This window comes from Gymnoscopelus microlampas (assembly GCF_963454915.1).
Source record: "Gymnoscopelus microlampas genome assembly, chromosome: 15".
Taxonomy (NCBI): Eukaryota; Metazoa; Chordata; class Actinopteri; order Myctophiformes; family Myctophidae; genus Gymnoscopelus; species Gymnoscopelus microlampas.
Genome location: NC_139952.1, coordinates 38937897 through 38955554, shown reverse-complemented (window position 1 = coordinate 38955554; position 17658 = coordinate 38937897). Strand labels below are relative to the sequence as shown.

Below are 17658 nucleotides of genomic sequence, written 5' to 3'. Positions count from 1 at the left end.
TTCATTCATATTGAATAGTTTCAAACAGGAAGCTAATTCATCAAAACAATTAAACAATATAACAGTTTCCATACCATTGGCATTTAAATGATGAACATTGAAATCTATAGGCTACCAACTACTAGGCTACTGAGTCTGTAACTACAATGTTTCCTAATGCCATTTAAATGTAATATTGAAACCCACCAACTAGCGACAATTTTTCATAATGCCATTTAAAAGATTGAAACCCACCCCATATGGAAAGGATGGATAGGAAAGATGTCCTATCCTTCCATCCATCCATCCATCCATCCATTCCAGCCATCCATCTTCATCTGCTTGAACCCCATATGGTTGAGCAGAGTCTCTCAGGGCTCTATAGTGTATTTTCTAGTTTCTGACTGAATACTGAGGCGTTCCAAGGCCAGTGTGGAGATATGTTCCCCCCAAAATATTAATTAACTAAATATTTTGAGATGGGGATCAGCAGCCGAACACATATGATTTTGGGGGGTCATTGACATGAAAAAGTTTGCTCACCAATACAGGAGCGTGGTTTATATTTGTGGATGACATGTATTGTGTTTGTTAGTTTGTTATGCTATGTTGATGAATTGAAAACATAGGACCACAACGGAAACAAGTCCCCAGGATTTTTTGTGTCTTAATGTCTTAATGTCTGACTGTACCTCGTGCTGTTATACATTTCTGACTAATAAAGTATTCAATCAATCAAATCCCTATTCTGGGGGGCGAACATTCGGTGAAAACGAAGATCTACAAGCTCACAACACGTCACACAATATTGTGAGCTTGCCAGTTTTGGCAAAGAGATTTGGGGTAGAGGGAAACAAGGAGGGGCCTAGTATAGACCTCTGGGGGACTCAGGTCAATAGGGTTTAAGTCATACATGTCCAAAGTCTGACCTGCATGGGGCCAATCGTGGCACAAGGTCAGATTTGATATGGCCTGCTTCCTAAAATGTATTATTTATGGCCCGCCAGTATAGTCATGTGGAGTGTTATGAATTTAACCAGGTCAGATATCTCAGTAGAATGTGTAAGGATTCCTAATTGCTTGTTCCTTGTGTTGTTTCATTCTCAAGATGTGATTATTTATTTATTTTTTGCAGATATTTTTACAGTGACACACCTGGTTACATTTGGCTAGCTAGACTGTATTTAGATTGATTGAGACAATAGCAATGCAGTGCAATGTGAAAAAAGGCCGAAAAAGGCAGAACTGTGTTTTGTTCTCAACACAGATGAATGAGGTACATTTGGATACACACTGCCAACAAAAGACTAGTGATATTGCAGTGTAGCCACTAAGAATTATTTTCAAATACGTCCCCCTTTGAAAAAGGTTTGGTCACCCCTGGTCTAAATGCAGTGGTGTAAAGTAACTAAATACATTTCTCAGGTACTGTACTTAAGTACAATTTTGAGGTATGTTTTACTTACTGGAGTATTTCCAATTTGTGAGTTTGTGAGCCTGTATGGTCTGCTATGTTCACAAAATAAACATATTAGTACTTTTACTTTAGGTACTTTAAGTATATTTTGAAGCCAATACTTTTGTACTTTTACTCAAGTAACATTTTGAACACAGGCCTTTTAGTTGTAACAGAGTATTTTTTATATTGTAGTAGGCCTATTGCTACTTTTACTTAAGTAAAATATCGGAGTATTTCTTCCACCACTGTCTAAATGTTTAAATAGGGAAACACTATGTTTCTAAATGCCATCTAAAGTTTGGGGGCGTGGCCTGGCAGGTGTCGTATACTGCGGAAGCGGAAGTCATCATCGCTTCATCCTCCTCGACGGTTCCTGAAGGCAGCGTCAAGGGGTTAGTGCTGTTATTTTTGCTTCAAAATTGCATTATTTGCATTAATCCGCGGCTGTGTTTTGCACGTAACGTTGAAGCAAAGCCCGCATGGTTCCCCCTTAAATGATTACATCCATTTACGTAGTTGTTAAAGGTCGTTTTTTGGTGGCAGCTCGGCTTGAAAACAATCACTTACTATACTAGCCGTTATTGGTCGATGATGCTAACCGCTAGCTATCTTCAGTTCGCTGTCCAAGGTGCTGAAAAAGGAGTCGTGACACTAATGATAAACCCCACTGTGTGTGTAAGATAACGATGCTTTTGACGGCCAATGGGCAATGCTAAGTTTGTGTCTCAAAGGAGGATCATTCATTCTCTGTCGCACCGTAGCTAGCATGTATGTGACCCTGACTGGATGCTCGCCACTATAGGTCCAGTGTAAAACCAGGCAGATAGTGCACGCAATAACACTGTAAAATCCTGTCTCTGTGACTGGGTACTAGCCTACAAATGAAACCAAGTAGACCAGCCCGTGTCTAATTTTAAGAGTTACACATGGGTAAGGGTCCATTTGGTTAAATGTATTAACACGGAGTTAGATTAACATTGAGGATTTTACTGTGTAGAAGAACTGTGTACTGTGTTGACTTGTTCTGTCGCAAGCCTGACCCACTGTCACAGACTGTCGTTTCTGCAACGTACTGTATGTTTGGACATGCTTGCCTTATCAGATGTTTGGTGTCTTTGTAATCACACAACCTCGTTCTCCGAGCTGCCTCCCTGTTTTTGCCGATTGTTTGTGTCACTCAATAGCAGCCAGTGATGTGCGTCAGATTGATCCTTGTAGTTGTAGGATCTGGTTCCTGCTGTGCTGGGGGGGTTGATGCAGTCAGTCAGGGGGAAGAGAGAACAGAATGAGGGTGTAATAATTCAGCTACGCCGGTGGTTCTCACACCTTTAAATGTCAAGGACCCCCATAATTCTCAGAGTTACAGACCTGTAAGGATCCATGTAGAAGGGGTGTGTGTGTGTGTGTGTGTGTGTGTGTGTGTGTGTGTTCATTTTACTTACTTACACATTATTAGTAGAATGTGTTTCATTGCAGTGCTACCTGCTGGACGTGTTTAGTCAGAGGGGCCTGCTGTCGCCAGTGAAAATCTAGGGGTGGCACTCTAAAAAGGCTATACAGCATATAGAGGAATTTCAGGGTGTCAAGTTAATATTGGCAAATACACTACTGTATATATTGTAATGTATGCAGAGGTGACTAACGACAATATTGCAAAGGTGTAAAGAAAGTAGTGATTTTTTTTGTTTTTTTTGTTCGTGCCATAATTTTGTAGTATTCCGTGAGAAGAGATCAGGATAGAGGTAAAGTGAGAGCATAAGGGAGAGAGTTATATTTGGGTTAGGGTTTTTTGACCATTAAAAACGGTAGCACCGTATTAAATATATCGTGTTTGATTCATTGAATCAAGGGAGCTGTACGAAAAGCACTTCTCCTCTGTCCTCTGTTGGTACTGTCCATTTAGATCCCGGTGGTTTGATCCCCGCGTCCTCCCAACAGACACCATGACGTCCTCCATGCTACGCAGACAGCTGAAGAACCTGGTCCAGAACTACTCTGAGGCAGAGGTCAAGGTAAGGATAGCCCGACTCACAAGGGCCATTTTACCCATAAAATATCTTAATGGTGTTTGCTTATAGATAGAAACTGAGAAAACGGCCAACACACAATAAATGTCCTTTTTCACAACGGACGTGTTTCAACTGAACAGCTCAACGCTGAGGAAGACCTGTCCGTGGAGAGGTAAATAAAACTGTGAAAATGACATTTATTGTGTGCTGGCTGTTTTCTCAGTTTCATGATATTGTTGAGCCGTGCACCTTGAGACTTTTGTGCAATCTCGAGTGTTGCGGGCGTTCTGCTTTGCAGTGCTTTCGCTTGTGCCTATAGATGGCACAGCAGTTATGACACTCGCCTCCAGAACTACATGATGGACCTCTTGTGTCCACCAAGATGCGCAGCGCATGTTTTTAATTGTTTATAATGGGAGCCTAAATTTCTATTAATATTGTTCATTCAAATACATTTATTGCTGCGGAATATGAAAATGCAGTGTAAAGTTTACAGCTCCAAGGACGTACAGTAGAGGCCTATACTCAGTTTAGCTGGCTCAGACTTATTCCCGTGTCCATATTTGCCTCTCCTTCACTGTCTGCTGCTCAGCTTACTGCCAGTGAAGAAAATAAAGACAGAGGGCATAACCTGGCTGTGTCGCAACTCGATTTGAGTACCCTTTCAATCTTCCATTAAAACATTTAGACCTGTTACACCTATACATTGTTAAACCTTTCAAGCTGGGAATGCCTCTGTGTCATTTTAGTTGTTGCTATATATCGCTCTTATCTCCATATTCTACGTTTTGGTGTTTTTTTAAACTTTTTTCGTAAATGAATGCCCTACTTGAATTGATCATACTACAGTGCCACACAAAAGTAGCAGATCCACAAGCTCGAAACAAGAGAACTGCTACTTTTGTTTTATGTTTTGGACTTAATCTCTACCAGGTCTCAGCAATATAATCTAATGGATATGTCAGACTGTAACATTTCCCCTTTTTGTTTCAACTGTATTATCACCCTAACTTCCCCATTTTTTGTTATTAGTCCAGGTTGCTTTTAGGTTACACTTGCTAATCCATTTCACTCGACTGTTTCTGTTTCTTTCAGGTGAGGGAGGCCACGTCCAATGACCCCTGGGGTCCGTCCAGCTCTCAGATGGCCGACATCTCAGACCTGACCTACAACGTGGTGGCCTGTAACGAGATCATGACCATGCTCTGGAAGCGTCTGAAAGACGACAAGAACTGGAGACACATCCACAAGGTCAGTGGCACACTCAGGTTTTCGGTGTAGAATGGGTTCCCACAGATGTAAAAAATAAATGGGCGGTCCGTGTCTTATTTTTGAACATTTGGAATAGGGCTTAAGTGGTTAAATAAAATAAAGTTCTGTTTATGTATTTTGTATTTACTTGTTCAGTGTATAATTAAAGTGTATATATATAAATATACCTAATATACATATTTTCTGTTCATTATTGTTGGTGTTTTTTTTGTATTTTTGCTTCAGTCACTGACCCTGCTGGAGTACCTGTTAAAGACGGGTGATGACCGGGTGCTCCTGAAGATGACGGACAACGTCTACATCGTCAAAGCTCTCACAGAGTTCCGCTATGTCGAGAAGGATGGCAAAGATCAGGTGACGATTGCTGACTTCCTGGTGATGCTGTTGCCTAGCAACCACTACCGTTACAGCAGCACACTGCTGATAATATGTATGTCGTCTGCCATGTTGGAGAGTCTCAGGCTTATCTCACATTTTCTCACACGCCGCCATTTGTATTGGTGAAGAGGTAGAACTACAAGCGTGACGCAAAGCTCAGCCAATCAGTGAAGCCGACGGGTCGGGTTGGCCAATCAGGGAAGCCGGTGCCCACACCCCTCCAAAACACACAGAGGTTTTAATTGGTGCATCTTCCCGTGGACAAACAGATGAATTACTGGGGGGGAGGTCGAGAGATCTTTTGTGATTTTATGCCTTTATTGGATTGTATTGTTGAGAATGACGGGAAACGGAGGGAGTGACAAGCAGCAGTTGGGTTCGGGAATTAAACCCACGGCTCGCTGTCAGGCTTAGAGCCTATATGTGGTATGCACCTTAATCACTAAGCCATAGGCGCCCCGACATTCCTGTTTTTTCGGTTCTCGGAAACCGTTCACACCCCCTGGGTCATAGCGGACACGCGCCATACAGTCAGACAAGATATTGTGAATTAATTTGATATTTTAGGGCTTTTGGAGTGCGATAGGAAGTTGGGGTTGAGGTGACATGCAACACAGATTTCAAGCAGGACTCAAACCCTGGATGTTTTGATTATATGATCAGTGCTTTAGCCACTAGGACTTAAATGTTCTGATGTGAGGAGCTATAATGCAAGCCTGTCTCCTGCAGGCTCTGGTTTATGTAATTGGGGATTTTCATAGTAATGGATTACAGTGCTACATTTGATTCAGATACATCTAATAAACTGATGCATCTTCAATCCACAGGGTGCAAATGTTACAGTGCTACATTTGATTCTGACACATCTAATGAACTGCTGCATCTTCAATCCACAGGGTGGAAATGTCAGAGAAAAGGCCAAGGTTGTCCTAGTTCTCATGGAGGACGATGAGAAGCTGAAGCAGGAGAGAGACTTTGCCGTCAAGACCAGAGAGAAGACCTCAAAGAATGCGGCTGGTGAGAAATGAAAGCATCTAGCCCATTAAGGCCTCGCATCGGGAACGATGCAAGTTTGGATTACATGCCCCACCCAGTTATGCGATACCCGTGTCCCTTTCATGCCCATGTATGGAGATCTGTATCTGTCTGTCTGTGTCCCTTTATATGCTCATTCTGTATGGAGATCTCTGTGTCTCTCTCTCTGTCCTAGTTCCTTTTATGGCCATATACGGAGATCCCTGACGTCATAAAAGCAAATTCATATATCGATGACTCGAATAACCACCAGAGTTGTAAAAGAATAGTACAAAATGGCATATAATAACATGCCCATAATAGATAATAATTGATTATTTATCGATTCTTGTATTAAATTATTATTATCAGTATAAATCTTTTTTAATCGATTAGTTGGATTAACCGTTGTACCCCTGCCCCAGTTGCCATTGTTACCTGATATTTCCGATTGCCAGCCTGGAGACATGTGAAACCCTTTTTTTTTGGCGGGGGGGCTGACGTTTTAGTTGATGACGTGAGAGGTTTGTTTAAAAGGGACCGAGGTGAAGAAGAATTATTATTATCATCGTTATCACATCATCAGGTTTGTTGTGTAAAACTACTATAGTGGGAGAAGTTATTTTCAGGACTGCAACACAGCTATGGATGTTAGCACAACAAATGCCAAGAACAGCATCAGCAGCAGAGCTAGCAAGAAACACTTTGAAGTGAAGAAGTGGAGGGCTGTGGCATTGTGGTCCTGGGACATTGTAGTGGACAACTGTGCCATCTGCCGCAATCACATCATGGATCCCTGTATAGAGTGCCAGGCCATGCAAGGCACTAGTAGTAACCCGACTGAGGAGTGTAAAGTTGCCTGGGGCGTCTGCAATCACGCTTTCCACTTCCACTGTATCTCTCGCTGGTTGAAGACCAGACACGTGTGCCCTCTAGACAACAGGGAATGGGAGTTTCTGAAGTTAGGAAACTAACACCGTCTTGACCTCAGTGTCTCAACCCCTATTGCTTGACTGTTATTTCAGCCCTCACATTTGCAGACGTTTGTTTTAGATTACTAGCTTGGAAACACTTTATTTAATTTTAGATTTGAAATCTTTTTTACTTGTACATTTTATTGGTATTTAATTTTTTTGTCTCATAATTCTTGTACGGTCATATATTCCAGAAACAAATGCAGATACGTTTTCAATCTTGTCGCAACCTCTAGACAAAGCTAATAAGGTCATCTAAGATGACTGAATGAATAAACACGACTCATATTCTGACACGGTCTGCAGGAGAGGCTTAATATCTGGACAAAGCTAACAGCCACATCATATTCAACCTTTGGACAGTCTCGGTCAGTCCAGTGGTTTGAGAGTTTAGCTCCCGACACACTGGTAGAAAACATGGCAGATGATACATTATGTGGATCTCGAGATAGAAATGGCGCGGCCCCAGTGTGGAGGATCTCAGACTTGGCTCCAATATGGATCTCGGACAGAATCGGAATCAATTTGATTGTCACATCACAGGTTTACAGGTGTAAAGAAGTGTGTGAAATTTGTTTTTGTGCAAACTCCATCATTCGTAGTTTTCAAACTGCCACAGGTCAAATCTGCATGGTAGATCCACAAAGGGAGGACTTACATGTAAAGGAGTAGTTCACCCGCAAAATTACTTATTTTCTGTCAGTTACACACCTCATGAAGCCTTGAATTCATGGAGATTCTTTTGTTTTTGTCGCATTCCCAAGCCAATAATTCGATGACCATGATGAATGGCTGGTCAGGAGACTTAGGAATGCGAAAAAATAAGTCTCCATGAACTCAACGCTTCATGGGCTGCGTAATTGATAGAAAATAATACATTTTTGGGTGAACTACTCCTTTAATGTGACCAGCCTGAGGCTGTGTCATCAGTCCTCTATGACGTCAGTTGTCTGGATGTATCTATGACGTATGACTATAGATTTTGGCAAGGTTGAACGTGATCGCAGCCCCTTTAACTTCCATTATAACATTTTAGTTAAAACTTTTTTGAAATGTATAAAACAGGAAATAAATGGCCTACTGGCATCGTGCGTACAAAGTTTGGTGCGGAGATTAGTATTAAATTAATATATACTTATATTTATTTATTTTTAAGTCTGAATTATGTCTAATTGCTATTGTCAAACTGATTGATGTAAGTGTTATTTTAATTCTTGTAATTCTTATCGCTTGGCATCAGTTCTCAGCATTATCCAGCCATGATCTCTTGGTGAATCTCTATTGCAATCACTCCCTTGAAACTATAAGCCTGTGTTATACCGTTTAAGACCCCCTCAACACCACTAAGAGAGTAGTATATAATGGTATGATAAAATTAATTTGTTTTTAAATCAAAATGGTTTGATGAACTAAGTATTTGACAATACGAGACACGTCTGTCTTTTGGAGTTTTTAAGGGCACAAAGGCCAAATGCCAGGGCAGACTATCGGATAAATCCACACAAATAATGAATTGAACTTAGAGGTTAAGGATGATATTTTTAATGCATAGTCTGAAATAAAAAATGAAAAGAGCCTTTTATTTCACAAGAGTCGTGCTGCAGCCATGGCATTCATGGCGTCCATTAAATTGCTGCCCCAGCCACAATACACAGAAACTTAAAACAATGTCACAAACTCGAGTGAAAAATATTTGTAGAACATTCAATAAAAGATAGGAAGTGGGGGGGGGGATTGTAGTGACGGTGATAGTGGATTCTTGCTGCTCACTGTGCTTTACCATTGCAGTGCTGCCTCATGAAGGTTTACAATCCCACCGTTTCTATTAAACCCCTTTGGGGACTTGCCATTTCATTTCCTGTAACATTATTTGGCAGATTGTTATCCATTATATCTATTTGAATGCTTACAGGGAATGAATAAGTTGAGAGAGTGACAGAGGCTTGATACAAAACTTATGCTTATAGATATCTATGTTAAAATATAATATTTATGCTCAGTAAATGTGTTGAATTCAGTCCCAATAGTTGTCTGAGTGAACTGCTATTTATAAGCCTACCAAAAATACCTGTACCAGTGTGTCCTCCTTGTTGGTACTTTCGTCTGTGACATATTTAAAATCACACTGTCCTCTCTCTACCCATCGTCCTCTTTTCTTTCAATCAGCTTCATCCACCGACCCCCAGAAAGACCCCAACTACAAGCCTGTCTACACCCCTGGGGCCAGTGGTCTCCCCTCTCTGGACAACATCCCCTCAGTGGCTGAAATAACGGCTTCCTTTGAGGCTCGCAAACAAGAGCGTGTCAGAGTGGAGCATGAGAAGAAAGAGACCGAGAGAAGGGTGAGCAGACTGAGCGCTATTGAAAGACCTTTTTAATTGTTTTACAAGAGTTTTGTTAAAACCCATTAAAACCTGAGGCAGATTCTACAAATGCTTTCTAATTCAGTAGTTCTCAAACTGTTTAGTGCCAAGGACCCCCAAATTGATATATATTTGGCCAGGGACCCCCAGAAGAAAAGAGTTGTGTTTAAAAAATGCAATCTTTTCAAACTTTCAAGATCTTTCAAAAATGTTAAAAAATAGCAGATGTACAAGCTTGTAGCGCGCCACGAATTAGTTTAATAATCAACTAAATTAGGATTCAGGAACATGTTTTATGAATATAAAGGCCTCAATATATTTTCACTCCTTGTGTCCTTGTCTCTATAGGGCAAGCTGAGTGAGGACGAGCTGAAGTGGGAGGATGCTGGGAAAGGTGATGGGCCCAAACCAGCAGCCTGGGCAGGATCGTCAAAAGAAGAGGAAGAGGCCGAAGAACAGGAGGCCAGCGACGCCTGGGGGGCGCCAGCCAAACCCACAGCCGCAGCAGCGAAAGTCAGCAGCGATCCCTGGGGTGCTGCGGCCAAACCGGAGGAGGATCCTTTTACAGCGGCGAAAGACGAAGATCCATTCACGGCGTCGAAAAATGGAGAAGATCCCTTCGCTGCACCAAGGGATGAACCTGATCCATTTCGTGCGCCAAAGGACGGAGGTGACCCGTTCACACGGAAAAATGACTCGGATCCTTTCGGCGCACCTAAGGCTGACCGGTTCGATGCATCCACAGATGGTGCTGACCCGTTTGCTGCACCAGACAAGGGGGATCCGTTTGCTGCCCCAAAAGACAAAGATGACCCCTTCAATGCACCAAAAGTTGACCCGTTTAATACGCCAAAGGATGATCCATTCAATACACCTAAAGATGATCCATTTAGCACCCCTAAAGATGATCCATTTAACACACCTAAAGATGATCCATTCAATACACCTAAAAATGATCCATTCAACACACCTAAAAATGATCCATTTAACACACCTAAAAATGATCCATTCAACACGGCTAAAGATGATCCATTCAGTACTCCAAAGAACGACCCATTCAATGCAACAAAAGATGACCCGTTCACCGCACCAGCAGACAATGCTGATATTTTTACTGCCCCAGCATCAACACCACCCAAAGAAGATCCATTCGCTGCACCTACGACACCACCATTCACTGCACCTACTACACCACCTAAAGAAGACCCATTCGCCGCACCTACTACAACACCACCTAAAGAAGATCCATTTGCAGCACCCACAACACCACCTAAAGGAGACCCATTCATGGCACCCACAACGCCACCTAAAGAAGACCCGTTCATGGCACCCACAACACCACCTAAAGAAGACCCTTTCTCCTCACCGTCAAACGCCCCTCAAGATGACCCCTTCGGTGCACCACTGACGACTACACCGCCTAAGGAAGCTCCCTTCGCATCGCCGTCCAGTCCGCCCAAAGACTCTGACCCATTCGGCGCTTCCATGGCCGTCTCTTCGTCAAAAGACAATTTAGGCGCGTGGGGGGACCCGGCCAGCTCGCCTACCGCTAGCGCCGACCCCTGGGGGCCGCCGTCCGGGACGAAAGCACAGGGAGATCCTTGGGGAGTCGGGGCCACAGCCGCCTCCCCTACCAACGCCGGCGGCGACCCGTTTGGGGCCACATCCAAACCAGACGGTGACCCGTGGGGTACAGCAGGTAAGAGTGATGAAGTCATAGCAACAGAGGTGTTTGAGGAGAACATAATGAAAGAGTTGGAAGAAAATCATATAGTTTGGCTACAGAAATAACCAGCTTTCCCTGCAGTTTAATGCAAGGTATTTCATTGTCTTTTTGTGTAATGTGCATGCATCTATCATTATGTTATGTCTCAAGATCAGTGGTAGGCAACAGGCGGGCCAGAACTGGCCCCGTCAACGATTAATATCTGGCCCGGAAAATTATTTAGTAAATAATGAATATTAGCTGACGGACAGTAGGATATGTACAGCAATGGTTCTACATCGATGAAACCGGTTAGGATGAACGCATACTGCAGTTCTCTTTGCATTCTTCTTTGAATGTTCTGTTTTCACTGTCAACGTTACTCTTAAGATATTTGGATGAAAAACTTCTCATGTTAAAAAAGGAATAGAAAACTGTTTCACGTGCCTTAAACGATACATTGTTTCTCTCTGTTCTAAGCAGAGACCTTGAAGTATGAAGCAAGCAGCTCTTGTTTGAACAGAAGCGTGACTGTCTACTAGTGATGCGCGGGTTGACCCGTAACCCGCGGGTCAACCCGCGGCGCGGCTGGGTCGAGTCAGAATTTCAGTGGCAATTATGCGGGCTGCGGGTGAGCGGGTCAGCCGCTCTCACACGCAAAAAATAAATACAAAATCACATGCTCTTGTTTTGTCTTTATTCCTAATAAGAGGCGGGTTGAGCCATAGATTTATATATGGGTTCGCGTGCGGGTTGAGGCGGGTTGGGTTCCGTGGCGGGGCGGGTAATGAAAAAACCCGACCCGCGCATCACTACTGTCTACAGATGTGTTCTAACCTGCCATCTAATGGCTCAGAAAATAATTGGCCCCAGGCCAAACGTACTTGCCGACCCCTGCTCTAAATCTTTTTTTCAGTTTTTTTTGTTATGGTAGTTTTATATTGAGAGACTGCTGCTGCGGTAAATAATGACATTAAAAAGAATGCGGATTGTTTCTATATCTGTTCACATCTGTCCTTCTCTGAAACTATTGACAGTGGAGCACGCTCAGCTCGGGACTTCTGTCTAACCCTAGTATTTGTGTACCTTCTTTGAGCCAGAACACGTTAACACTTACATCTCATGTGCTTTAGCTCCCACGGCAGCCAACAGCGACGATGCATGGGGTTCTCCTGCCCCGCCTACTGGCGCCGCCGCCGATGACCCCTTTGGAGACGGGGCCTCTAAAACCACTAGCGGTGACCCCTGGGGCACGCCAAGCGACGCACCGAGCAACGGCACAGGTGAGTCTCCTCTGCATAATTCTGTCTGGGCATTTCAGTCTGTTCATCTATCCATCCACCCACCCTTCCATTCATCTTCCCATCTTATGCTCTACTGATCTGCTGTACTCTGCTTTAAATCAGTTATTTATTCACTTGTTTTGGATGTTTCTGTGTAATTCATATGCACTTGCAAAACCACCCATTAATCCAATAATCTAGAGCCAATAACAATAGAGCTACTGATTGTAACTTTTACGGTCCTTACACATCGGGAGCGTTGTTCTTTTAGTGCGATTAATTCACATTCAAGCTGCTGTTTGTATCTTGAGTACATCCACACACAACGTGACTATAAGGGGACAATAATTGTTTTTTCGAAACTACGTTGATTTTTCACCACGAATGATGGCATCAACCTGTATGAATGAGGCGTTACCAGATGAATAGTTTGATGTGAAATATTCACAGACACATTTTCGGATCCTGGTGTGTAAGGACCTTTATTCTGACTGAGTGCATGCTGCTTGTGATTAATACATTGCAGGCACATTTCTTTGTAAAGCCAGTTGGCTGGACACTAGGGTGAATGCTGGGTGCACATGCGAGTTTTCAGGTGCACTCTCGTGTGTGTGTGTGTGTGTGTGTGTGTGTGTGTGTGTGTGTGAGTGAGAGAGGGCACGCTTCTGCTACAGCTTACCACCTCACATGTCACCTCTCCCATCCACCACCTTGGTTTCACTCCCATCTTCCATCCATCAATCGCCTCTCGCTTAACGACTTTAATCAATTAACTCTTGTCTTCCGCTCTGCTCTCTTCTCTTTACCCCCCCTGACCCTGTGTGTCCCCCTGAAACCTGCCCACCGTCCCACCGCCACCTGCAACCGCTAGAAAACACCTTTTAGAGCAGAGAATTGGACCTTTATGTCATTGCAGATAATAAGCAAGCAGCACAGGAGGGGGAGTTGGCCCGAAAGACGGCGGCGTTCCTGGGCTCGGCCGGAGCGTCACTCGTCAACTTGGACTCTCTCCTCTCCTTTGACCCTCAGCCCAAACAACCCCCCCTCACCAGCACACTCACCCTCCCACAGACACCAAGCCCCGGTAAGGAGAGGTAGAGCAGGAGGATAACGCTACTGTAAGCCCCGTATCTTCACATCGAGAAGGCCCAGGGGACGAGCATTTGAGCGCCATTTGTGTTTTTGATCATAGTTTTAGTTCGTTGGGACAAATTTAGGTGCACTTTTATTTTTGCATGTGGTGTGTGACATCAGCCACAACATCCAAGTAGAACAGAGGGGAAAAATGTATGTATTTAAACTATAAACCCAAGTATTTTTTAGCAGTTTGAGCTGGGCTTTGTTTGAACTGACTCGACAATGGAAGAATCTCTTGGGGAGATCCCTGAAACCCAGGCGATTCTAATGGGTTTAAATGCGTAGTATTCAACCTAGTCAGCCCTGGTGGGTCTGAATTCCAGATACGAGAGAAAGAGAGAGGGGGAAGAGAGAGTACAAATATAATATTATATATATATTCAGCAAAAGGTTTGTATGACAAGCTAGCAGTGACAAGTGTTTTCGCTTAGCCATGCCTTTCCCTGTGTGTCCCTACTGTAGTGCATAGCTGTGGTGGTTATATATGTATATGTACGGTAACTGTTAGCTTCAGTGAGCTATTGTAATGGCCCTGTATAGATAGATAAGCTAGTGTACATTTAATGAGCTTCAAGTTGTAACTCTTCTCCTCCCTCTGTCTCTACTCTGCTCCGCTTCATTTCTCTCTTATTGGAATGCTTTGTACTGTATGCCCCTCCCTCAATCCCCCCTCCTCCCCATCCTCTCCACTTCCGATTCTGTCGCTGTTCCAATTTGTACCTTTTCCCAGGTGTTTTAAAGGGCACAGCTGCGGCTGGTGCTGGTGGCCCCTTCTTGGGTCGAACCATGCCCACTTCAGGGGTGTCCTTTACTGGGGCGCCATCAGCCCTACACTCGAGTCCTTTTGGTTATGTTCCCGCGTCCTCCTCCTCCTCCTTTGGGTTTCCCCCTGCCACTTTGGGGACTTCCCCATTTCAGCTACCTTCCCGTTCCATGGGAACGTCTCCCTCCGGCCATGTTATGCCTACATTGGGACCTCATAGTAGTATGTATCCCCCCTTCTTTGGAGGCAGTATGGTACAGCCCGCTGCCATGGGGGGAATTCCTTCGATGGAAGTTAATATTGTCCCGTCCAGCTACATGGGGGCTGGAATGGTACAGGCCAACTTCGCGGGGGGAAATCCTCTGATGGCATCCCGGGGGGCCACCCCCTTCATGGCGGCTGGAGTGGTACATCCCGGTGCCACTGGAGGAGGTCCTCGGGCAGGATTCACTGCCGCGGGAGGTTCCATTCCACAGATGCGAGGGGGGGTCCCCTTGCAGCCCCAGGTGTTCCTGGGCAGTGGATTAGGTGAGACCACGCCCATAAAGGACACCAATCCGTTCCTCCTCTGACAACTTGACGTGTAAACCTCTCCTTTCAATCTAACAAATGAAGTGTTTTTGTTTTGTTTTTTCCAATTGCACACGAAACAAGCCAGCTCCACTGCTTGCTTCAAATTATATCAAGACCCGTCCACCCGTTAATGCATATGGTTAAAATGTATACAGCCAATATAGTAAAGAATTAATCGCAGTAACAAAATGACTTCACTTCCTTCACTTCTGTTGGGAACTAAAAAGCCATTCAACTGAACCTAAATTTATCTCAGTTTGATTTGGTTCCCCAAGTGAAAGAAAGAAAAAGAAATCATATTGTCACTGTCCAGAGCCAGACCGTATTAAAGACCATTTTGTATGCTTCGATCAATATTGTACATACACACGAAAAGGCTGCGGGCGGTTATTTGCAACCACTGTTGTTTGTACCACTGCACCGGCCTGCAAGGCGCCGTGGACATGACAATAATGGACAGTCATGGACAAACTTCAACGGCGCATGGCATGCGCAAAGCCTGAATGGCAACACCACTGCGCCATGGGCTTCAGCATATTCATGCTTGTTATAAATGAGGGGCCTTGCTACTATCTGTGATGGCAGTTGGCATGAACAACCGGTTCCCCTTTTCACAAAGCAAAGAAAGCATATTTGTGTTTGGCAGTAACTGCCCTTAATACAAAAGCAATGATTCTCATCGGCAGGCCTTGGGGGACCCAGACTGGACCTAGTTCTCTATTCTAATAGTTGACCACTTAAACCCCATAAGTTGTTCATCGGAATCCCTCAGGGCTCTATACTGGTTACTTTTCTGTTTTCGCTAGACATTAAACATCTTCGCTGAAAATAGCCACCAGACAAGCTCTCAACGTGTCGCAGCGTGACTCGTTGTGAGCTTGCCAATCGGCTATTTTCCGCGGATGCTGGGGTTTACCGTTTCCATATGGGTTTTCCCTGGTTAAACTTAGTCCCTGATTTGTTTTTAGGCGGCTAGAATGAAAACTACTTTGTCTGGTTCTCCAAGGCTACCTGTAAAAACATAATATAAAACACTAAAGTCGTACATTTTGGTTACAGCGTCTATAACTGAGACCGCATGGTCCTTTACAGTATACACAATTATTGTATCTCTCTCTACAGCGATTCCAGAATTGATCTAGAAACTACATTACAAATAAGTGCACAGTTTGCGAGATTGCATTACGTGTGTTTTCGCGGCTGTGTTGTACAGTATGTGCGAGGGTGTGACTGTACGTGCACATGCGTGTATATGTTGTGTTTTGTGTAAATAGTGGGAGTATTATCACAGTTAAACCTTGAGAACTATATATGAGAGTGTTACAATCATGAGTAACTATTTATTGATCTATTTATTGATTGATTACTTGATTTATTTATAATTTTTTGTATGGAATATTTGGGCAATATTTGGGGGAAATCAGTTTGAAACCAGAAATCTTCACAGTACATTCCTCGTCGTGGAATTTGTTTGCTTCACAACAGTGGTTCTCAAAGTGGGGTCCGGGGGTCCTTGAGGGGTTTCCAGGGGGTCCCCAGCTAAATAATTGATAGTTTGGAACCAAATGGACGCTTACAGGTGTGTGTGTGAGAGAGTATGAGGTTCCATTTGTACACTCTCACAGTTAAGGGCTCCTTGAAATTAAAAGGTTTGAGAACCTCCATTATAGCAGTGGTTCTCAACCTTTTCAGGCCGCGAGTCCCGCGACCCCCCAAAATAATCATATGTGTGAACTGGGGACCCCCCACCCTGACAAGCATTTGGAATTGTAGGAGTTGAGGCATTACATTTTGTTTGACTCGGTTCCACAGAGGAAAATTACAGGAAAATTGTGAAAACAGCTGATCTACAAGATCACAACGGCTTGTGTTGCGAGCATGTAGATCGGATATTTTCACAATGTTTGCCTCTTTCTTACCCCTGGGGGTGTCCCGGCCCACAGGTTGAGAACCACTGCTTTACACAACCAATCTGACAGTAGCAAGCGCTTGTCACCATGTGACAGGCCCCTCTCCTTGAGATCTGATTGGACTAGATCCACATGGGGGGCAAAATACCTGTTTCTCCCAATATGGCATCGTCCATCAACTCGATAACCAATCGTGGCTTTTTATCTTCCTTGTTTGGTTCGTAAGTCTTTTTGTATTCATTCTCCTCCTATTTATTACATCTGTATCCAGTGTCGTTAGAGATGAAGTACTATGACGTACTGTAGCTGTTAGCTGAATGAAAACCGAATTAAAACATATCATTTTCTTCAATGTGCATGCTGTCAGAGATGATAATTGTGTGCGTGTGTGTGTGTGTGTGTGTGTGTGTGTGTGTGTGTGTGTGTGTGTGCGCACACATTATTGTATTACTATACTTATATGAGGGCCAAATGTCCCCACAAATAAAGTAGAGTTTGAGAAATGGACATCGTGAGGAACATTTTCCAGCGTCCTCACAGGAGGAACGGTTGTTTCATGGTTTAAAAAAGGTTTAGGATTAGGTATTTAGTTTAGACTTCTGCCCGATTCCTATTTAGTTGCACGCCGGTGTTGCACACCAAAAATAGATCTACAAGCTCACAACGCGCCGCAGAACAAAGCACTGTGAGCTTGTACATCGGCGACTATATTATAATTGCCATCCTGAAATGTTGATATCCTCACAACTATAGTAATGCAAACGTTAGTAATACAAACGTGAGTGTGTGTGTGTGTGTGTGTGTGTTGACATAATCTGAACAAGAGACATAAATTGGTT

General features: G+C 43.7%; 1 protein-coding gene across 1 annotated transcript; it reads left to right on the top strand.

The window, feature by feature from the left end:
* The first annotated feature begins 1801 nt into the window (after window positions 1-1801).
* Window positions 1802-17658, top strand: LOC311062148 (uncharacterized protein). Its single transcript, XM_084080981.1, has 10 exons — window positions 1802-1830; window positions 3342-3450; window positions 4543-4698; window positions 4945-5073; window positions 5994-6114; window positions 9252-9427; window positions 9797-11147; window positions 12287-12436; window positions 13353-13520; window positions 14304-17658. Exons 2-10 carry the CDS (start codon window positions 3382-3384, stop codon window positions 14906-14908), a joined length of 2925 nt encoding a protein of 974 aa, XP_083937107.1. The 5' UTR covers window positions 1802-1830; window positions 3342-3381; the 3' UTR covers window positions 14909-17658.